The 24766-nt window shown below is 35.0% G+C and overlaps 1 protein-coding gene across 1 annotated transcript in view; it reads left to right on the forward strand.

The window, feature by feature from the left end:
- Positions 1 to 1891: 1891 nt before the first annotated feature.
- The window catches only part of RUNDC3B (RUN domain containing 3B), a 115237-nt gene continuing 92362 nt past the window's right edge, over positions 1892 to 24766 (forward strand). Inside the window, exons 1-2 of the mRNA XM_045564783.1 lie at positions 1892 to 2108; positions 22332 to 22447. Coding sequence (XP_045420739.1) covers positions 1993 to 2108; positions 22332 to 22447 — 232 coding nt within the window. The 5' untranslated portion in view covers positions 1892 to 1992. The remainder of the gene's footprint in view (positions 2109 to 22331; positions 22448 to 24766) is intronic.

Raw genomic sequence — 24766 nt, forward strand, 5'->3', positions numbered from 1 at the left:
GCAAATATTTTGCTCCGACTGCCTGCATAGCCGGTGTATCTGTCCCCTGATGGCTACTTCTGAATTCTTGGCTACCAAGAAGACACGACTTAAGATGTAGCTCCCAGAGAGGGAAGCCTCCTTACAAGCCTCTAATGCCATAGTAGAGCAGTCAAGAAATATTCAGGAACAAGCATGCTGACTAGCTATAAATACTCACATATGGAAAAGTCTCCTGCTTTTATTAATATTAAAGATAAAGTTTAAAGTCTAAATTATTTTCTTATAATGTGTGAATATCATGGTAAATTAGTTAAGACAGATCTTCCCCCCCACATAGATTTTTATTCTACTGTGATTACACTTGGTAGCTGAAAGAGATGGGTCTTTGCCCTGATGATTTTAAATAGAGATTTTTAAATTTTAAAACCTCAGAAATTACCAACCTACAGTTTTATTATACAAAGCTCTTTTAAAAGCATCCAATACAGAGGAACGGTACTTCCTGTATTACTGCGTACAATATGTAAGTACAGAGGTATCTACACTAAACCATGTATTATGTAACATTCTTCAACAGAAACTTCAAAACCAGAGGTGGAAGTTATATGGATTTTGGGGCCATGAAAACCGTGAAATTTCAGTAAAAATAATGCCAAATGTGACTTCAAATTAAATTCAAGGGACATTTATTGAGACCCTGTTCTACGCACAGCACTGTTGGGTTCCACAGGGATAGCAGTCATGAAGGATTTCACTCAAAATCCGGGCATGACGCAAGGAGAGGTGAACAGCAGGCTTAGGTGAGGGCCACAGGCCGTGGGCCGAAGCGGGGACCGTCTCGCAGGTAAGGCCGGGGGCGCGGCGGAGAAGCTCTGCAAAGGCGGCGCTACCGAACCCGGGCACGGAGGGCGGCGCTCCAGGCCTTTCTAAGGCAGCAGCAGGGCCGGGCCACAACCGAACTGCCCCTAGGCTCACTGCCATCTCGCCACTCACCCATTCCACTGCCCAGGACGCTAGAAGACTGTACACTCGCACCGCGCCCGTTCTTACGCTCTCAGTCCCGGTTGCAGGCAGCGCTGGAGGCTGCGGTGGGGGCGCCGTCGGTGGAGGGTCAAGAAATCCTGCCACCAGACGCCCCAGGGATATTCTACAGGCAATTTCCGCCTGCAGGCCATTGTGGAGCTGTTTATCTCACCCCCAGAAGGCGTTAGACAAAAGAAAGCCCCCCTCCCTTCTTGGCTGTCTGGCCCAGGGTCGGGTGCGGGCGCAGGCGCGGCTGCATTCTCCTCACGGAAGCTAACGGGCGCCACGGGACTGGGGATCGGCCGTTACAGCTTGGCTCCCGGCAAGGCTTGGTCATCGGCTCCGAGAACTCTCGGGCCCCCATCCCACAATCCCTGTGTGGCGACTGGGTCCCACACGCCAGCGGCAAGAACGAGCGCGGCGTCTTGACAGCCGCCCACACGCAGGGCACGTTGCTTTAAAAGGTCCGCGCGGCCGGCCCCGCCTCTCGCGCGCTGCAATTGGCTCCAGCTGGTGCCGCGTCGATCCGATTGGCGCAGGGAGGGCGGGGCGGCGCGGGCGAGGCCCCGGGCCTCACCGCGGCGGCCCCAACCGGGGCGCGAGTTGCCGCTCAGTGTGGGCGGTTGGGTGTGCGGGGCGTGTGGTCCTGCGCGCGCGCCGGTTGTCAAGGTCCCCAGGAAAGTAGCGGAGCGCCAGACGCCGACCCGCACGCGCCGCCCGGCGGCCGGCGGCGCGCGGGAGGGCAGAGGTGGTGCGTGCGTGTGTGCGCGCGAGCGCGTGCGTGTGTGGCGCTGGGGTGCCGAGGGGAGCCGGCAGCCCCGGGGCGCTACTGCCCCGCTGTCTTGCACACCCTCCCTTCCTCCCCGCTCCTTCCCTACGTCCTTCCCGTGCCTCCACGGTAGCGACCGAGTGAGAGGCCAGGCAAGCAGGTGGCGGGGCGGCGTGCGGGGTCGCACGAGACAAAGGGGGCGCGGGGGTTAGCCCACCATGGCCTCCCGGAGCCTGGGGGGCCTGAGCGGGAGCCGCGGCGGCGGCGGCGGCAAGAAGAGCCTGAGCGCCCGCAATGCTGCGGTGGAGAGGAGGAACCTGATCACCGTGTGCAGGTACGGCGGCCCCGGGCGAGGGGAGGGGGCCGCCGGCGCGCGGGCTGAGAGCTCTGGGCGTGTGCGCGGGTCCCTGGGGGTCCCGGGGACTACGGAGTGTGCCCCCAGCCTCTGCCACGCTGGGCGTGTCTGCGGGCGCCCAGCGCCCTGGAGAGGGGCTCGGGGCTGGGCACCGCCGAGGCCCTGGGCTTCCCATCAGTTCCAGTGCTGGAGGCACCTGAGGGTAGGGCTTGGGGCGGGGCTGGGGGAGGATTTGTTTTGAATGTATAGTCTAATTTCAAAGTGAAACAGGAGGACCAGGAGGAAGAACTCATTCATTTAGTGCATATTAAACTGTCAGCCAGCTTTTGGTAAAATAGTCATTACTGTGATTGTTTACTATGCTGCCCCAAATCGGAATGCATTTCGTTGTTTTGGCTTGTTTACATATATCTTCACACGTTTTATTCCACAAATATGAGTGCCTACTACACGCCAGCCTCTGTGTGTGTATGTGTGTGCATACTATCCACTTCTAAACTACAGTGCTAGTGCTGTTTCTGCAGTTATTGAGTGGAACTGTGGAGGATACCTGGTTTTCGTGTCAATGATTTATTTATTCGAAGGTCTGCCTTTCCTTAAATGTTTTCTAACTATAAATGTAGTATTCCCTTACTTTATAAAACATAGAAACAATAAAAGAATAATTGCTATATATAATAAACCTAGTGTTCAGACATAACTGTTTTTTAATGTACTGATATATTTTCTTTAAGTCTTACATCTAGGTATTAAGAAAAATTGAAATCCTAGGCATCCATTTCTTAGGAACTTCTCTGAAGCATTTAGATGTTTTAATATCACTGTTCCATCACACCCCAGGAATCATTAGCTGGTGATAATCCTCTAAGAATCAGAGGATTATGAAACCTTTTCCTCCTTTTCAATTTATATCTGTATGGGTTTTTTTTTTTTCTGGTTTCTCTTGTGTAAAAATATGTCTAGCATCTTAAGTGGAATACAGATATTTATATTAGGACTTATATTCAATAACTTTAAGTGACTTTTTGTTTTTTAACTTGGATTATTACAAATGTTCGTCTAACAGGCAGACCTGCCTCATTGACAGTTATGACACTCTGAGTTTTAAATAGCAAAGTAATATGGAATCTTAATTTACCATTTGTGCTGTCTGGGATACAACTTTTTGAGGGAATTAGGCTTTATTAAATTTTCTTAAATTTAGGCTATTTTTAAAGTTAGGTAAATGGAACATTAAGCAAGGCTGATTTTCTTAACTGTAATTTCCAGATATTAAAAAGAATTACTTTTAAAAAAAAAAAACATGAGAGGAGTTCCAACATATACAGTGATTCTTGAGGTAAAGTGTTTCACAAAGCTCCATCAGAGTTAAACTCTACAAGGACAGTGATCTTGTCTGCTTTTTGCTTGGTCTTTCTTCCCAGTATAGCATCTGACAGTAAATAAATATTTATCAAGTGAATAAATTCAGTTGTGGGTACCATTCGTTTTGCTTCTTCGTTTTTGTCTTGGCTGGTTTTAGATCATGAACTGTTCATTTGTGCCCTATCATAGACAGTTGAGGAGAAGAAAGGGATTTGTATCTCAACTTTATTTAAATTAAATTTTTAACTATCTTGAAGAAATTTCAGTAGCATTACACTGATTTGCATAGACAGTTACCTGGACTAGTTGTATTTTCATTATTTTTATTTGTATAATTATTGCTTTCTATTGCAAAATGAATATATTCTGACTTTCGTTACAGTTTACACATAGATATAGTATAGTAGCTAAAATAACTTTCAATTTCTGGCTTAGATTTCAATTTGTGTAGTTATTTATATGGATAATGTTAAGGCTATTCTTCATGTCCAGATAGTTGATGGTGTATGTAAATTATCCATGTCTAGTAATGGAGTCTGTTTGTTAGGCTTTATCTAAATGACTTTTACTTTTTGGGAAAAAAGTGACTATATGCCATTTGTACTTGTAAGTAGCCCCACCATGAATTCAGGAACATGAATGAAGCAGTATTTATGCATTTATGCTACTTTTTAGGATCACCAAACCCCGAGTATCCCGCCCATGTGTCTTATGAATTCATTTTTTAATTTTTATATCTCAAATCAGAGATGATTTGATATTTAAGTTAGGCAGAAGTTGGTTTCATAGAACTATAAATGGGTTTTAAGTTGGCTTTGTCATTTAACTAGTGTGCCCTTTAACAAGCCATGCAACCTTCTCATTTTTCAGTTTTATCTGTAAAATAATGCTGGACCAGATCATTGGTAATCTTCAATGATAGCCCTAAAATAAATAATAGTCTTCAAGAAAAATGTGTTCATATTTGGTTTTGAATTTTTCCAAATATGAGCAGGGTACTAGTGGTAGATATATGTTTATAGAAGGTAAATGTGGCATGTGCATTTTTCTCTGTAAACAAAAAACATTTTGAACTGTGCCTTCCATTTTGTGATTCTCTACTGATGTTCTGGAAAAATCAGTTTACAAAACAAAAACAAAACTCCACCACTGTATATCATTCTAGTGTCTTAAACAGTAATGCTTTCCTTATCCCTTAAACAATTTAGGCATATTCTCAGTATAGGTTTAAAGCCTTATATAAGAACACAATTCTTCAGGTTTAAAGCCTTCTACAAGTACAATATTGTTACTGTTATTGAACTTTGGAATTGGGTTGTTTGATTTTAGGTAGGACAGTCAGGAAAAGAGCTGAATTGAATTTTAGTTCATTGTGATTCTGTATGTGTATGTAATTATTTCTTTTTTTTTGTTTTTTTTTTTTTTTTTTTTTTTTTTTGAGACAGAGTCTCGCTCTGTTGCCCGGGCTAGAGTGAGTGCCGTGGCGTCAGCCTAGCTCACAGCAACCTCAAACCCCTGGGCTTAAGCGATCCTCCTGCCTCAGCCTCCCGAGTAGCTAGGACTACAGACATGCGCCACCATGCCCGGCTAATTTTTCTATATAGATTTTTAGTTGGACAGATAATTTCTTTCTATTTTTAGTAGAGACGGGGGTCTCACTCTTGCTCAGGCTGGTCTCGAACTCCTGACCTTGAGCAATCCACCCGCCTTGGCCTCCCAGAGTGCTAGGATTACAGGCATGAGCCACCGCGCCCGGCCATGTATGTGTATGTAATTATTTCATCAGTGTTTTCCCCAGTGAACACTTAAATATTGTAGACTGAAAATATTTGTACGGTACTTATTTCAGCAAATAAGTCCTGTTTTATCATATTTTTCACAGATTGTGGTGAAGAGAAAGTAGGTCATCTGAGGACTCTAAATCCTCCACACTCAACTCCAAAATATTCATACACTGACTTTGGCTCTGAACACCAACTAGTATTTTTCCTGCACATTCTCTATCATTTAGAACTTTGAAAAATTAAATTGTTGAAGTCCTTCAGAGTTTTTTAATTTGCGTTTTTCATCCATGGAAAACCAAATATCAATCATTTTTTTTGTCCTTTTTAAGCTTTCATGGTTTGCATTCCTTTGATTTTAGTTCTGTTGACAGAGAATTGAATTCTAGATTCTCTTTCAATATCTTATGAGCAAATTATTAAAAATTATTAAAATATAAATGTTAAATATATATGCATAAATAATATAACATTTGTCAAACTTTTAAATCAATACTTTAAGAGAAACTCCCCACAAAAAGTCGTAATTTTTCAGTTTTATGGATAGAAAGGACTAACTCGAGAGATTTAAGGAGACAGTGTGATAAGTTAAGTGGGCTGGAGACAAATGATTTTGCAATTAAAGTACTTATATAATAATATATATATTGTCTTAGTTTTTATAGGTCAAGATATTATTTCAGAACTTGAATATTACTTCTAATTACATTCACACCCCGTTTTTCTAGTGTGTTCAGGGAATGAGGAGCTCATATTTTCTATGTAACTAATCTTTGAGTTAAGCTTAAAATTGTTCCATCCACTGTACTTTACTCAGCATTTATTGTGAAGTGCAATCTTCTGTGTAACTGAAGCTTATGATTTAAGTGCTCAAATTTAAACCACAGTAAATAATATTTAAAACATTTTGGATGAGTTGCTTTTAAAAAAATACAGGTTTCCCTACCTTCTTTAAAAGACTGTACATGTCGTAACGTAATCCTTACTGATGACTTTATTCTGGATCTACTTCTGTGAATATACCTGCTGTGCACTGGCTGCCCTTGGAGAGTTTTGAGATGCATAGAGCATTTTGCTCAGTGGCCCCAGGAGATTATGTGTTTGGAGTTCTTTGTCTACTTTTGCATTCTGCTGTTTTTTCCTACCAAGTTAGCTGTTATTTCTTACACTCTTTCTGTTTCTAGCAGTTCTTTTCTTTGCACTTCCCATTCTGACTTGCTAATTATATTTGGTTGTGAATTATGAAAGCAGATAACTTACTGTGTATTATCTGAGTTCATTCACTTAACCTAGAGGCCTCAGTGAAGTGAATGGGCTTTAGTAGTCTAAACTTCTTAATATTCTGGTTGCTGAATAATCAGAAAAAAAGGCCTATGTTTGAAATGCAGATATGTGAAATGTAACTGAATATTATTGGCAATATAAAATGTCTTAGTCAGTTTTCTGTTGCTATAAAGGAATACCTGAGGCTGGGTGATTTATAAAGAAAAGAAATTTATTAAGCTCACAGTTCTGAAGGCTGTGCAAGAAGCATGGAGCTTCCATCTGCTGGGCTTCTGGTGAGGGCTTTTGTGCCGCGTCGAAACACGGTGGAGAAGATCAAAGGGGAGGCAGGCATATGTGAAGAGGGACCAAACCCCAAGGGTTGTCCTGGCTTTATAACAACCCGCTTTCCAGGAAACTAATTCATAGCCCCTGTCTCACTAGAGCGAGAACTCACCCACTGCCTGAGAATGGCACCAAGCCATTCGTGAGGGATCTGCCCCATTGACCCAGACGCCTCCCACAAGGCCCCACCTCCCAACACTGACACATTGGGGATCAAATTTCAACATGCTATTTGGTGGGAACAAACAAACTATATCCAAACTATACCATAATCCTTTAAGTAACTTTAAGTTCAGTGACTCACTTTTCTTGTTACTATTTGCTTGCATATGCCTCTTAAGTCTGTTCATACCTTGGCTGTAGTGATTATAATATTTTTGGGTAAAGCTCTTTTAGTCATTCTATATGTAGTAGAACTTTGGGTTGAGATTTTGATCAACATGAGTTATAAATTAATAGTTTTGGAGCAAGTTCAGTATCATTTCTAAGAATTCTCTGTGCCCTATTAGTAAGTGCTCACAATGGAGGTAATATGATCTTTTCAGCTGTTAGTCCTAGGTAGACTTTTCAGCATTCACAAAAGCTAAACTGGCTTCATATTAATTGACAACAGTGCATAGCTATCACCTAGGAATTTACTAAGTGATATTTATTTTAAATTCCCTGCATGTCAAAAGTTCAGTTGAGAGATAATATTCAAGGGGGAATGTTTGAAGCTTATCTACTCTTCTATTCACTCTTAACAGGTTTATAAAATATATTACTGGTTCAGTCCAAATAATCAGAGAGCAGCTGGGTATGTAGACTGCATTGCTCTGTGCTCTCCTGTTCCCCAGTTGCTTTTACCCAGTTCTGTATTGGTAAGATTCCATCAGCCTAGATTGAGGGTCATCATAAGAAACAATCACAGAGGGTCTTGGAGTTAATTGTTGTGAACATTGTTTATTATGTCTAAAAATGGCTTCTTGTGTGAACACTTCTGTGAGAAATATTTGTTTTTAGTGCCAACAATTGTATTTGTAGGCAATTGATTTATTTATATCTACTGGACATAAATGAATGCATAACTGACAACTTTATCTTTTTCTTGTAAAACTGTTGGAAATCTTAGTGTTAAGTCTGTAGCCAACATCTACAAGACATGTAGATCATGATAAATAATACATTTAGCCTCATTCCTAGCTCCACTCTGCCCACACTTTTTTTTTTTTGAGACAGGATCTTGCTCTCTTGCCTGGGATAGAGTGCATCATAGCTCACTGCAACATCACACTCCTGAGCTCAAGCGATCTTCCTGCCTTCACTTCCCAAGTAGCTGGGACTACAGGCGTGTACCACCACGCCCGGCTAGTTTCAGTATTTTTAGTAGAGATGACATCTAGCTCTTGCTCAGGCTGGTCTGCAACTCCTGACCTCAAGTGATCCTCCTGCCTCAGCCTCCCAGAGTGCTAGGATGACAGGTGTGAGCCATAGCTCCTGGCTGCCCCCATATTTTTAATATAAATTTTATTCACTTATAATTTCCTTACAGAAAAGCACACATAATGTAAGTGTACAGCTCCATGATTTTTTTGCAAGAGGATACAATGTTGTAACTAGAACCCAGATCAAGAAAAAGAACATTACTCAAATACCCAGAGACCTCCTCCTTGCTTTCTTCCCATTGCTACCCCATTAAGGGTAACTACTCTCCTGATTTTCAACACCATGGTTTATTTTTGCCTTTTTTAAATTTAAAATGAATGGAATAATACAGTCTGTACCCTTTTGTGTTTAGCTTATTTTGCTTAACATGTTTGTGAGATTCATCCTTTATGTTGCAGGTTGTTGTAGTTTATTCATTTTCATTGCTTTATCTTATTCCATTTAATGAATATACAATTTTTCCATTTTACCACTGAAGGACACTTGAGGTGTTTCTACGTTTGGACTACTACTAATAGAATATTCATGAATATGTATTTTGGTGAATATATTGTGTGTATCTCTGGCAGGTATATAGCTAGGGGTGGAATTGCTGAGTCATATGGTATGTATACTGACAACAGTTTTCCAAAGGAGATGTACCAAGTTACGTATATACCAGTGAGCAGTGTATGAAAATTCCATTTGTTCCACATCCTCACTAATGCTTGAAATTTTCTGTCTTTCATTTTAGTCCTTCTGTTATGTTTGTTGGGATGTCACATGGTGGTTTCAATTTGCATTTCTTTGATAATGATAATGAATGAAGTCAAGCACCTTTTCATAAGTCTATTGGCAATTTGGAGATATTCTTTTGTAAAATAATATTTCAAGTCACTTATCAACTGGGGTCTCTGACTTTTTGTTTGATGTGTAGTTCTTTGTACATTCTGTATGGGAATGTATTGTTGAATATATGTAATATAAATATCTTTCATTTTGTGGCCTTGTTTTTCACTCTTTAGTGTGTTTGATGAATAGAAATTTTTAATGTAAAGTAGTCCATAAACTTCCTTCATGGTTAATGCTTATTGTGACATATTTAAGAGGTCAGCCTACCCCAAATTAATGAAAATATTCTCCTGTTTTCTTCTAAAACTTTGTGAGGTTTTTTTTTTTGTTTATATCAATAATCCATTTGTAGTATATTTTTATTTATAGTGTGAAGTATAGGGATCAAGATTATTTCCCTGAAAGAAAATCAGTTGACTTAGTATAATTTATTGGAAAAACCATGCTTTCCCCACTGCTCTCACGTGTCACATTTATCTTAAGTCAGTTAACTAAATCATTGGTGGGTTTGTTTCTGGACTCTCCCTTTTGTTCCAATGATCCATTTGTCTATCCTTGAGCTAATATCATACAGTTTAATAAATATATCTTGGTGTTTGGTAATATAAGTTTTCTAGCCTTAAAGTTCAAGATTGTCTTGGCTGTTCTTGGCCTTTTGCAAGCTAAGTTTTAGAAACAACTTGTCAATTTCCATTAAAAATTTTTTTCTGGGATTTTTACTAAGTTTGCACTGAATCTATAAATCAATTTTGGGAAAACTGTCATCTTTACAATTTTAAGACTTATATGCAACCCATGAACCTAATATATTTCTTCATGTGTTTAAATATTCTGGAATTTTCTCAAGAATGTTTTATAGTTTTGAGTATATAGATATTTGCTTCTTGTAGGCTCATTCTTGCATATATGTATATTTTTATTCAACTGAAATCATTAAAAACTTTTGATTTTCTTTTTCTTTTTTCTGATATATAGCATAAACTTGACCTTTTTAAGATATTGGTCTTAAATCTAGCAGTCTTATTAGATTTACTTGTTAATTCTAACAGATTTTCTGCAGTTTTTTTCTTCATTTTATAAGTACACAATAATGTCATCTGCTTTTTTTATTTCTTCCTTTTTCAGTCTTTCTGATTTTTCTTTCTTGTCTTACTGCTGTGGCTAGGACCACTTACACAGTGTCACAAAAAACATTCATAATTTTAACGATGAAGTAGGATGTTTGCAGTAGGTTTTTCTTAATTACCTTTTATTTCTGGATTGTTGAGAATGTTTATCATAAGTGGATGCTGAATGTTGTATTATTAGATGCTTTTTCTGATATCTGTCAAGATAAATGTGATTTCTGTCCCTTTTTTTTTTTGTGAATTATATTGATCAACTTTTACATGTTAAACCACTCTGGAATAAAAAACAGTTGTGATGTATTATCTTTTTTGGCATATCTTTGCATTCATTGAGTTAATATTTTATTTGAAATTTTTATATATTCATGGGAGAATTGGTCTGTAATTGTCCTTCTAGTGTCCTTGTCTGGTTTTGTCATTAAGGTTATCTGGTCTTATAAAACAAGTTGGGAAGTATTTTTTTTTTCCTTTTCTGTTCTGTAGAAGGTTGTGTAAAATTGATATTATTTGTTTCTTAAATGTTTGGAAGAATTCACTAGGGAAGCAATCTGAACCGCAAATTGTCTTTGTGGGAAATCTTTTAGTGTCAGATTCAATTTATTTAATAGATACTGAACAATTCAGATTTCTAATTTTTTCTTGTATCAGTTTCAGTACATTTTTCAAGGAACATACCCATTTCATTTATATTATCAAATTTTTTGTTAAGGCTTTTCTCAATATCCTCTTAATATCTTACTATTATCTGAAAGATCTGTAGTGATTTTCTATTTTCCTTTTCTAATATTGGTAATCTCTATTTTCCCTAATTTTTTTTGCTAAGAGTTTATAAATTCTATTAATTTTTTCAAATAACCAACTTTTGGCTTTATTACTTTTCTCTGTCAATTCATGAATTATCTAAAATGTATTATTTAACTTTAAAACAGTTGAAGGTTTTTAAGATACCTTTTGTTTGTTGATTTCTAACTTAATTCCACTATGCAGAGAACATATTCTTAAACATTTTAAACTTTTGAAATTTTTTGATGTTTGTTTTATGATACAGTACATGGCTAATTTCAATATATATTTCATGTGCATTTGGAAAGAATGTATATTCTGTCATTGTTGATTTCATGTTCTATATATGTCAATTAGGTCTAGTGTGTTAATTGTATTGTTCATATCTTTTGTATCCTTACTAGTTTTTTGTATGCTTAGTCTATCTGGTATCGAGAGAAATAAGTTAAAGTCTGTCTCTGTCAGTGTAGATTTGTCTGTTTCTCCTTTTAGTTCTGTAATTTTTTGTAAATATTTTGTCTCTATTACTAGTTTTATGCAGATTTAGAATTGTGATTTCTTCCCAGTAGTTTGATTCCTTTGTCATCGTGAATTGTTCCTCATTATCTCTAATAATGCCACTGCCTTAAAGCCTATTTTGTCTGCTATTAATGTAGTTGCAACAGCTTTTATTTATTTATTTATTTATTTTGAGACAAAGTCTTACTCTGTTGCCTGGGCTACACAATGGTAGTGTCATCATAGTTCACTGCAACTTTGAACTCCCAGTCTCAAGCAATCCTCCTGCCTCAGCCTCCCCAGTAGCTGGGACTCCAGGCATGTACCACCATCCCCAGTTAATTTTTCTATTTTTTGTAGAGACAGGGTCTTGCTATGTTGTTTAGACTGGTCTCAAACTCTTGGCTTCAAGCAGTCCTCCTGCCTCAGCCTCCCAAAATGCTAGGGTTACAGGTGTGAGCCATCGCACCGGGCCAATGGCTTTCTTTTAGCTAGTGCTTGTATGATGTCTCTTTTTCCGTCTTTCACTTTCACTCTTTCTGGGTCCTTATATTTAAAGTGTCTCTTGTAGGCAGGATAGAATTGAATTTTGCATTTTACTTGGTCTGATAATCCTAGTCTTTTATTTAGGGTAATTAGTCCATTTATATTTAATGTTGTTATTATATTTGGATTTGTAGTTACTATCTTATTATTTTTTTATGTTCACTTTTTTCCCTTGTTATACATTAGTATTTTTTATAGTTCCATTTATTCCACTATTCCAATTTTTCACTCTGTGAACTTGTCAGTCATACATTCTTTTTCTTTGTGTGTGTGTGTGTGTGTGTGTGTGTGTGTATGTATACTTGATTTCTATTCTTTTTGGCAGTTACAGTCTAATGCAAACTGTAAGTTTATTATAGTCTAATGCAAACTCTAGCTTTTACTACTTCTCCAATAATATTAGAACCACTTATTCCCCCTTATAATAAAACGTACTTTTAAAATCTTTCTGTATTTTAAATTCTTCAAGATTATTTTATTATGTTTTACACTAGATATTCAGGAAATATACATTTATATTTATCCACATATTTTTTCTTTCCATTTTCCTTCCATCAGTTTTAGAAAACTTTTGGCCATTGTCTTTTTATACTCCAGTTACATTTATGTTAAACTTTACCAGGCCTCACTTGACTTATATTCTTTTATGTGTTTTTTATTTTGTTTTCTCTCTATACTTCAGCTTGTATGTTTTCTATTGACTTCTTTTCTGGTTCATTAATCATGTCTTCTGCTTTGTCTATTCTGCTATTTAATCTATTGACTGAGTTTTTAGTTTTAGGTAGTTTCAGAATTTTTACTTGATTCATTTTTTAACAGATTCCAATCTTCTGATTAAAAAATATATCTTTTTAAAAATTTTTTACTTTATTTTTCTTGTTTTAAGACAGAGTTTCACTCTGTTACCCAGACTGGAGTGTACTGGGGTGATCACAGCTTACTGCAACCTTGATCTCCTGGGCTCAGGTGATCCTCCCACTTCAGCCTCCCAAGTAGCTGGGACTACAGGTGAGCACCACTGTGCCTGGCTAATTTTTAAAATTTTTTGTAGAGATGGGATCTCACTGTGTTGCCCAGGCTGGTCTCAAACTCCTGGCCTCAAGTGATCCTACCTCCTTGGCCTCCCAAAATGCTGGGATTACAGGTGTGAGCCACCATGCTGGCCAAAACCTATATGTTTTTATCTGTTGTGTCCTTCATTTCCTCTGTTGTCTTAAATATATTAATCATTTATTTTAAAGGTTTTAATTGTTTTAGAACTTTTGAATCATCTTTATATCTGATTTTATGATCTATTTCTTTCCTCTCTTTTCTTTTTTTGTCATGTCTAGATAATTTTTTAATAGAGTACCACATAATATTTATTAAAGTTTACGACTTTTGATGTTCTTTCAGTGCTATTACGCTTAACCACTAGGCAATCATTATGTGTCGGAATGTTCATAAGAATATGACATATAGTAGAAAGACACAACAGTGGAGTAAACAGATGGAATGTACCACTCTATTTTAGAGGAACTAAAGAGCATACTAGTGCCCATGGCCAATGAGGTTAATGCTCACTTTCCTTTACTAGTATTAATCTTTCTCCAAAAGATAGAGTGGTGGCTAATCACCTCCATCCAGTCAGGGACTGGGCTGAATCCAGGCTGGGTTTCAACCCTGATTAGTCTTGGGCATCCTGTAGTTTGCCCCTGGACCTTTAGGGTTTTCAGCTTAGATTTGGTATCTTTTCTAGCATCCTTCCTCCAGCAGGTCCTGAAGTATTATTTTGTTTCTGGAACTACCAGATACATAGCTCTGTTTTTCAGAGACTTTCTGATTAGGATTTTAGTCTCCTATACTACACAGTCCCAGATGAAAGGAAAGTGTTTGAGACTTTCCCAAGTCTCCTTCAGAAGCTTTTCTGTTTTTTTCTGTCTTCACCAGCAACCTTCTGGGGGTGCCAGACACTGCCAGCACCTAGAATTGATAGACACTTCTGCTTAAAAGCAGCTGTAGAAGTCATCTACTTTTATGCGGTTACCCCTTCTCGGGTATCTTAGCCTCTCCAGTTCTTACTATGTCAGCAATTCTCTGCAGCTTTCAAACATGTGATTTCTGTAACTCCCCCCACCCCCACTCCAGTTTTTTTAGTTGTACTCTCTGGGAGCGCTGCTCTATCACTATTTACTCCATCCTCCCAGGAAGGCTGTTCTCACATTTTTCATCTTCGTCTCCAGTTCTAATTTATGCTAGTCAAATGATTGTATTTTATATCCCCTCCTAATCAATCTCAGGTCTTTTGTGGAATAGGTTATTTAAATAAATATGGAACTCATTATGCTGTAATCTAATTATCTTTTGTCTTCTACTAGAATGTAAATTTCTCAAGTGCAGGAATCATAATTTATTCAGCATCTAGTACATAGTAGGCATGCTTATCAAATGAGGTAATTCTCTCTAGTGAAGAATAATAACTGGATATTTCCAAACTAAGATTGAAAGTTGAATTAAAGAACCATCTTCACTAATTTTTAAAAATTCACCCTAGTGCATGAGTAGCTTCAGCAGTAGAATTTGCTTTCCTTTAAATGGAGCTATTCTAATTTGATGTAGAAATGGAAAAAGAAAAATTCATCTCTTCCAGTGTTTAAATAAAAAAATAGAAGGGTGAAGGTTAAATGAAATTAATATTTTTCGATACTTATTTTCCCAAAGTAATCTACTTTAATTTTTCACTTAAAAATATTTCATAAAAATAGTTTTAAAACTTCCAAAATGCATACTGTTTTGAGAATATTTTGTAAAAGATAGAAAATTTATATAATGCACAAATTTTGTTTTTAGCTAAGTAGAATGGTTTATTGTCCATTTTCTCCAGGGATAGTGATTGTCCTAAAAAGAATACAGGAAAACAGTATTCCCCCAAGATTCAAATTTAACATTTGATTTTGAGATTTTTAAATCTTAGTATTTGTAATTATAAAACCAAATCTGTTACATTCCAGATGTAGTCTCAAAATTAATATTAAAAATAATTTAACATTTCAATAAATTAAAAAGCTACAAAACATCTATGTCTAACATCAGAAGAAAATATATTTATTTAATTTATAACATACACAGAGATCTGCTTTTTGTAGGAAAAATATTAGATTGAGCCTTTGTAACTAATAAGGGAAATTCTAATTATATTAATAATTTTTATTTAAATCATATTTATGTTATAGTTAAGGCTATATTGGCAGAATTCAACCCCAAATATCTATGGTTTTAAAACTTTTGTTTTTCCTTTTATACTATGCTGCCTTGAGTATTTATCAGACAGGTCAGCTGAATCTAGTTTATGTGTGGGAAAGGTTTGCATTAGAGCCAGAGAACCATAAACTGGGAACCTTCAGTTTCTTAGCATTTCTAGTGTTGATAAACTATAATTGCTATAGATTATGCTTTTTTAAAAAAAAATATCAGTTTACATGCAGAAACTTAGAATTCCTGTGTCTTTTTTCAATGCTTAGATGTCATTAAGTATAATGATGGTGCTCTGAAAAGAAAGAGGATATGTGCTAACATCTGATAGTTTTTGTATAAGCTAACACTGTGTTAAATGTTTTGTGTATGCTATTTCCTTTCTTTATAATAATTAGGTAATTGGCCATTGAGGAAACTGAAATTCAAGGAGATTAAGTGTCTTGACAGGGACTGGATAATAGTAGAACCAGCTGTGAATCCAAGGGCTTTCTGATCTCAAAGCCCCTGTTCTTTAATTTGAATATATCTAGTTTTACTAGTTTACTTATGTTAAAATAGTCTACTTGAATATTTTCATTTGCTATTGGATAAAGAATAATTGGATTCCCAAGGGATATGTGATCCAAGTGTATAGTTAAACTATTCTTTATTAAAGTGATTTTAATTGGGAGTTCTTTTGTATGAGATCTCAAACTAGTTAATTTATTTTAAGATGGGAAGTTTTCTTGGTTTGATAGTTTTCTAATTTTTAGATGAATTTTTAAAAATTTTTGCCTTTTTCTTGAAGTTTTTTTTAAGGTTGTCCTACTAATGTTATTTTTCATGTTGGGCGATCTGCTGTCATCAGTCTGCTTATATAGCAATATAAGATGTTAATAATATGGCATCTCATTCTTAAGGTGTCCAGATAAACAATTCTCTTTTAAAAGAAATTTTGACCAGTGGGGAAAATATTTTACAATTTACTTCTCTCTCTCTGTCTTTACTTTTAAGTTAATTTTTACATTGGGTAAAATTAAAAAAAAAACAATATAAGAGAGAGACTTTTGTGTTTCAGGATACAAATTTCAGGGAAGACAGTTGGGACTTATTTTCCCTCCAGAATAAAAGTTTATTTACAAAATTGGGAAACTGGTTGGTTTTGGCCTGTGGACAGTAGTCTGTAGATCCTTGCTAAAAGGATATGGGGAAAGCATTTTATCTCATTATAAAATCTTTTAAATAGATTAAAATTATAGAAAAATATAAAGAGGAAAATACACATTTTGTTGGTAATTATTCACTTGCAAAATACTTGAAAAAAGAAGGCAAATTGCTGATTCTAAAAAGATTTTTTGAGTTTCTGGTGTATGATGTAAGAAAGGATATAACCTTACAGTGAACTGATTATCTTTGGGTAGTGTGCTTATTACCACCTATAGTCACTGCTTTACATTATGTTTGGTGTGGATTGTGTCATATCTGTTGCCAGCCATCTCCTTATTGATTACTGATGTTGACTATTATTTTAATGGCAGAGGATAGTTATCCCTTTGGTTAAAGGCTATTAGCAGCAATGACATATTATAAAGAATCCTGTAAATTTGGTATGAAATAGTGGAAAGAACTCTGTCTCATATTTTGAGTACTCATGTTCTATTAAAAATATCACTCATTAATGATATTCTGAACCCTCTTTAGTTTTGAAATGTGATTATTCTAGATGCTTTTATGTACTTTAGTTATCTTCAGATACAATTCTATGTAAAGGGATATAACATAGTACAGATAAGGCAATCTATAATCTATTTTGTTAGAATATCTATTTTTTTCTGAAGCATATTTGATAAATGGCCAAGATAATGTATGCTTATTGTAACAGGATGAGGATATATATTTTTTCTTACTCTGTCTCCCTTTGTATATGTATACTGTGTAGACACACATATATTACTAATGCAGGACCTTAAATAGTGAAGGTGATTTCCTACTGTTTAAATAGTTTATTTTCAATAAAAACTATAGGAAAATTCTTCTAAATTTATTTTTTATTTTTTCTCATATTTTTTGATTTTTAATTATTCTTAATTATGATAATGGTACAAATCTGTGAACAGTGGAAGGAATGAATTTAATACGTGTATAATGAATACCTTTTAAACCTACTTTTGGTAACTGTCTCATTTCTCTTGATATGGTGTCAAAGGGAGAAAAGCAGTTCATGCTTTCCTAGATTTGAAGGTTTTAGTCACGGTCATTCTTATTTTCAAGCTAACAAATTTTCCTTTGGACAGTGAAGGTGGGAAAGAGAATCTTTTTAAACAGACATTTCAAAAACTTTATTATGTCTCTTTTATGTAAATTTTTGATTCTTTTATTCTTATGTAAAAGCTGTTACTTAGACTTGAGTGGGTATTTTTAGACATTCATCAAATTGTCATTTCATTATTTAAAAATCACTCCTTTTCAGGAAATGGATGACTAATATTAATGTCATCATTATCAGGAAATAGCTCAGCATCTGTGTGATATTTTTTAGATGTATTGAAATTCATTTTACAGGTTTGGTTTTTATAGCACATCTCAGCTAGTTTCTGTGTTGTGGAGGAAAGATTCTCCTTACTCTAGCATAATGGAGCTAGCATCATGATTTTAGAGAAGTGTTGAATGGGAAGAGTTAGTTAGCTGGAAGTAAAAGATGGACTCTCAGGAACTGATTTGCCTTCTGAAATTTTGGTTTGTGTTGCCTGGCAGAGAGCAGGATATGAATGATGAAGCAAAGCTGGAGAACATTATTTTTCTTTATTATTGATCTTGATATAATAGAAATTATTTAAAATACTTTCTCACCCTTAAATATCCTCATGCTTTGAAATAATAGAAATTGTGTCTAATGATACGCTTTGGGATACTTGGATTTTGCTTTTGTTTTGGTTTTTAGTCGTATTGCATTAAAAGTAATTTAGTGTTCTGAGATTCACCATCTTAGGTTTTTATCCTGCAGATAGTATCTTTTGTATGAATATAATCTAATGATAACATGAGGAAAAGATCTGTGTATTTTGTTGACTACTGATAGAACTATATATGTCTCTTGATGCTACAAAAATATATATGTTAATAGCCGTGGCTTTTTCTTCCGGTTACATTATTTAATGTAGATAATTTGTTAGGTAATTATGTATTATTCCTGTAGAATAATAGTGACTAAAACCTTATCAGACTGTTAAAGGTGGAAACTGAATTCTAACCTGGCTTTTTTTATTTTTTTATGAAATAGCACTTTGTTATTTTTGTTTTTAAATATACTTTTCAGTTTATTTAATGGATGAGCATTACTATCTTAGATGACATAACTTTTTAAAGCAGTAGGTTATTTCTATCTTGAGGAATGTGGTTGCAGAGTTAGCTTTCTTATTCCATTCTACTGAATAAAGATCAGAGAAAACATTCAGAAATTTCTTTCTGTTCGGGTCGAAGATGGAAGTGGAGATCATGTGGTTTTTGTTTATTCATTTTAGGAACACTTCCCATTTCATTCTACTACTGAATAAGAACATTGTACTCATTTATTCTTATTAAGTTTGCTGAAGATTAGCAGCATTTTTTTTCATGTATTGTCAATGAAATGGACATATGTGACAAAAGTTTTCAAATCCCTTTTAAATCTGGTTTCACTTTATCCTCTTTTTGTTTCTGTTCAGTTACCTATGTGTTACATCTAATATTTATTTAACTTGACTATCCTTTAGGTACAAGATAGCAACTTTATCAATGTCCCTTCCTAGATGTTCTTTTTTTCCTGTTATTACATAGTAACTTCCTCCATTGAGCTCCAGTTGCTGTTGTAGAATACTATGTAGTTGAACATTAATCTATTTCAGCCTTTCTCAGAGTTAGTCATCTGAACCAAAGAAGATTAACAATTATTTGAGTGACTAATTTCTTAATTCTTCCAAAAATATATAATCGTATGTAATTAATACCATTCTAGTTGCATGGGAGAGTTATTTCATTACCTACCAAGGATGCCGTAGGGCAGTGATTCTCAAAGTGTGCTCCTGAACCTGTACCCTTTGTGAGAAGGGTAAAAATTATTTTCTTAACAGTTCCAAAACATTATTTGCCTTTTTTATTCCCATTCTCAAACGAGTGTATGGTGGAGTTTTCCAGAAGCTACATAATGGTGTAATATTAGAATAGACTGAATGCAGAAGCAGATATGAGAATCTAATTATCTTCTATAAATACAACATTAAAGATATTTACAAACATGTAAACAATTCTATTCTAAGTTTTTGTTTCATAAAATATTGTTTTCATAAAATATATCATTCAACATGTGATAGATTTATTTTGTTTATAATTAATTAATAAATACAAGCAGTCCTTACTTTGTGTGGTTCCAGAATTTCACAGTTTTGTTAAATGACATCAGTCCTACAATACGGGTCCGGTTTGAATTACCACCATTTATTAGCTATGAGTAATTGCGTGAAATACATATTCTGATGCTAGCTCTTTGGTTCACAAATCACTACATAAATAAAACATGCACATTGTGATCAGTGACCAATCATATCACTTCTTTCAAAGTCTGTCTAGGATTGATCACTATGCAGCTGTTATTCATTTAATGTACAGAAAGCAAAGCCTGTAATTCTGTTGCCTCCTTATTTCCTGGTAATAAACTCATGTGATGTATTATGAAAATGGATAATCAAAAGAGTGAATTGGCTGACTTTCCAAGATGAAAGTACAGAAGAGAAACAGAGAGTGACAATGCTTGAAGTGAAATTTGAATCGAACATAAATGGAGTTGTAGAAGAAGTAGTTGATCATGGGAATGTTGCCATTTCTGCTCCTTAGGAGAATCTATTGTATGCAGCCAGAGGAACTCAGGGAAGTGAACTTAGTGATAGAAATAAGGAAAGTGGTTGTGACAGAAAGGATGAAGATATCCCAGAGGAAGACAACACACTTCACATTAAAGTGCTTCTCGTAGGTGTTTCACAGCATTGAAAGTGTAAAGGCTGAAGTGTGGGGAGCTGATTCAAACTTAGAAAAGAATTTGACAATTTCCCAAAGCATAGAAAAGATGCTCGCTCCTTATCTTAATACAATGAGATGAATAAGGAAAGCACTATTCAGATTCCTCTTGATAAGTTTTTTACAAAGAAGTAAAACACTTTAATTCCCAATGTTCCTAATGGTTTAGATTATGGTGTACTAAATAAATCTATTTTACTATTTTTTCATTTCCCTCTAAATTATAGCTGGCCGTAAGAGAATTTTTAATGTTTTCACAAAGATTTGTAAAGGTCACAGGACAGTTGTAAATTTTTTTCATTCAGTATAAAGATCATTTTGCATGATTTCAGCTTGCACGGTCATTTTTATGGTCCTGCACCACTTTACTAAGTGTGGACTGCCTGTATTTTAAAATTTCTTAGTTTAATTTCTAATATGATAAATAATAGGTATAACCTATATAAACACATCTCTGTATGTTTCCCTTTAAACTTATCTCTTCTTTTTTCTTTTCTGATTAAATAGCATAGTCATCAAGCCTAAAACCTAGGAAATAGTTTGTACTCTTTTATCTCCTTCATAGTTTTCTTTTCTAATTATTTAACAGCTGTTATAGTTATCCCCTTCTCTTCATTCCCCACTGTCTCAGGCACTCATACGTCATCCTTCATAGGACTTGACTATAACGAGATAGCGTGAGGGAGTTGTTTGAGTTGGCAGAACTGTTCTGAATCCTGATTTCCACGGTGGTTATATGAATTTATACATGTTAAAAATCACAGACTATTTGTTTTGGTCTTGGCATCTTGTGGCATTTAAACATTTATTTGCCATTCTTTCAAAATAGAGCTTACAAATAAATCAGCAAGCACTTACTGAGTACAATGTTCAAGGTATTTTCCTAGGTGCTGAGGAGGACACACACGTACAGAAGGCATGTTTCTGCCCTGAAGGAATTTATATTCCAGTAAGATAGAGATAGAAAACACAATAAGATTAATTGTAATTATCTTTTAAGGTAAAAAATGCTAATTTTTGCTTAGGAATGTGCAGGTGGATAATTCTTCATTAAAGAGATGGCATTTGAGAGCTGAGATCTGGAAAACACATTGATTTTTGGTAGTTAAAAATAGAGACAAAGGACATTCTGATAAGAAGGAAAAATACAGCACACTGTCCAGATTTGTAAGTTTTCCTGTTTATATGTCATAAAAACTTTGGATCTATATTTTGTGAATGCTCACATACTATTTTATTCTATTTTGTGCTCAAAAACTCTTAAAAGCATTTTAGTCCGAAGCTCAAATTTCTTATAAGTAGTAGTACTATGCTTCTTGAGTATTTTGGAGTTAATCATTTAGTTAGGTCATATTTTGATTCTGATTTTAATGGCTGTGAGGACAGTGAGCTATTCCTAAGCTTCAGTTTGGTCTATAGATACTATTTTAGTCCTTTCAGGCTGCTTTAACAAAATATTTTACACTTGATAATAAAAAAGAGAAATTTATTGTTCACGGTTCTGGAAGTTAGAAAGTCCAAGATCAAAGCACTCTCAGATTTGGTGTCTGGCGAGGCCTCATTCCTCATAGAGGGTGCCTTCTGTGTGTCCTGACAGGGTAGAGGGGGTAAACAAGCTCCCTGGGGCCTCTTTCATAAGAGCACTAATCCCATTCATGAGAGTTCTTCTCTCATGATCACCCCCCAAAGGCCCCACCCCTTTATACTATTGCATTGGGGATTAGGTATCAACATATGAATTTTGGGTGGACACAAACATTCAGACCATAGGAAATAGTAAATATGTAAGTGAAAAGCCTGATATTTCTATAAAATTTTCTATTTACAAAGTAAATTTGAATAAATGGAGTTTTCAGAAGATATAGTCTTATAAAACATTTCTGCAATTCTTCCCAAAATTACCTTTCTCCCATTTTTTCATCCTTAGGTGAATGAATCAACTCTGCCTAAAAGCAACAATAATCTTTTCTTCATAGGTTTTCTGTGAAGACCCTGATTGATCGGTCTTGCTTTGAGACAATTGATGATTCTTCTCCTGGATTTAACAATTTTGCAGCTATTTTGGAACAGATTCTAAGCCACCGGCTAAAAGGTAAAAGCACAAATGTATTACTTATTCCCCCAACAGCTCTCTTTATAATAAGCTTGAAATTTTAGAAATCATACAGTCAGATGTGACTTAGATAGCAGCCATGCTACATCTTGGGAAACATAAAACTGATTTCAGAATGCCTAGTCTTTTGGTCTGTGTCCTTAGAAAAGAATCTCTATTCTCAGGTTTATACCTATTTCTGGGATGCATTAAAAATGTCAAGTGTATTAATTGCCACATACAAGGAGCAAAGTCACTTTTCATAAGTAATTAAAATAAAAGCTTAAATTAAAAGGTAGCCCATCCCCAAAGTTACTAGATAGTATTTTAATCAGTTTACAAAGAAGCATTCCAGGTGTTAAATTTGTTTGCTGATCATCTACTTTCTTAAACTTAGGAATCTTTGAAAATTTTTTAGCAGTAAGTAAAAAAGAAGTTAAAAAAGAAGTACATAAAAGAGATGCTTAACTTTGGTTTTCTTAAGTAAGTTTTTTTACATTAGAAATAGAAATCTCTTAAAATTTAAGGGGTAATATGGAAGATACATTCTCTCTGAATTTAAAAAAATTTTATATTAAATATATCTGTAAAATATAGTTGATAAAAATCAAGGATTATTTTTAGTATAAATCTTAGTAACAAATAAGAACTTTATCACATTAATTTCATTATCTAGGTTTCCTAAAAGACCATTGGTCATATGTTTTTATTTAACATTTTAACATCTTTACAATCTTAATGATATAGTTTTAAATCAGTAATAGTAATCTGATTTGATAATATAACTTACCAAAGAGAATTTTAAGTATAATCTGAGGGTTAATTCTATTCTGTACTTTTTGATGCTGAAAGCATCCAGGTTTTGCTGTAAGTGTTTAAATCCGTTGAGCAGTCTTGTGGGCCCAAAGCAAAGCATTGAACTTAATTACATGGGAGAAAAAAATCTGAATTCATTCAGCCCTTTGCAGTTTAACATGGGGTCCATAAAATTACTGATACTTTTTTGGTTAAAATTTGGTTATTTTGCCTTTTAAAAGGATTATTTTTTCCTTATTGTTGCTTTTTTGTGTTTCCTAAATTTTTTGCTATTAATATGTAACCTTTTATAAGAAGATAAATTTTTTATAAAAGCAAAGAATATGGAAAGTATTTCATATTTTGTGATATTGTCAGGGTTACTATACTGTGCAGTGATCATATTTTTAAATTTTATACATAAATTTATAAATAATACCTCACTAAAAATACATGGAATACAATAGACCTTGAGATACTTTAATGTTCACAAGCATTTTATCTTAAGATCTAATCCTATGATTTGGCATACCATTTAGCATATGATTCTCTCATGGAATACATCAAAAACTATTAATAGAAAACAGGCCATGTTGAGATTTTCATGAGTGATTGGGCAGACTCACTACTGTGTAAGTAGACCCCTTCTGCACACTAGTCTACCATCTTCTGAGTTGTGCCTCAGCAAAATATAGATTATAAACCTTCAGAATTGCTTCTAAACAATCAAATCTATTAATGTTATTTCTGAAAAATACTATAATGAAAATAGAATACCTAGTTGACTTATGGATAATAATTCCACCTGTGTGACTAAGAGAGTACGAAAGCTGATACAGTAAGAATTGTGTTAACTTTTTAAACTGGGTAAGATCAGTTCAAAACATGTTTTTAAAAAAAAGTTTCTGTAAATTGACTATTGTGGTCACTGTGATTGGTATATATAGACATGAATTATGAAATCATCTATAACTTTTGAGATGAGATTTTTAAAGACTCAAGTATCTGGAACTCTTGTATATTATTTCCCATTTTTTGATATTTTTCTATATAACAAATTGCTTTTACTTTGGGATTTATTGTGATAATATACTCTGTTCACTTAAGATTTAGTTATATGACAACTAATTTTTCCAATATTTTCCTTTATAGAAGTATAAATTAAAAATAAATAATGAGTTTGTTTATGAGATTTACTTTTCTACAGCTACTGCCTATTTTTGAAGTAAAAGGGCATTTGATTTAAACATTAAATTTTTCCAGAGAAAGATTAAATATCCTTCAGACACGATATAGGCTGTGCTGACAACAGGTAAAGTGAAGAACTGCAACAGTTATCTATTTAATTCACTCTAAAAGTCCTGTTGAGGAAACAGAGGCTTTTTAAATGATATACAGTAATCTTATTTGCAGTAATGCCTCAGTAAGATGATGATCTTACTTCTCTGGAATATAGCTGAGAAGTAGGAATTAATCACAGTATATTAGAATTGAAAGAAACCTTAGCAGGTTCTTCAGTGTAGT

Source organism: Lemur catta, chromosome 11 (assembly GCF_020740605.2).
Source record: "Lemur catta isolate mLemCat1 chromosome 11, mLemCat1.pri, whole genome shotgun sequence".
Classification (NCBI taxonomy): domain Eukaryota; kingdom Metazoa; phylum Chordata; class Mammalia; order Primates; family Lemuridae; genus Lemur; species Lemur catta.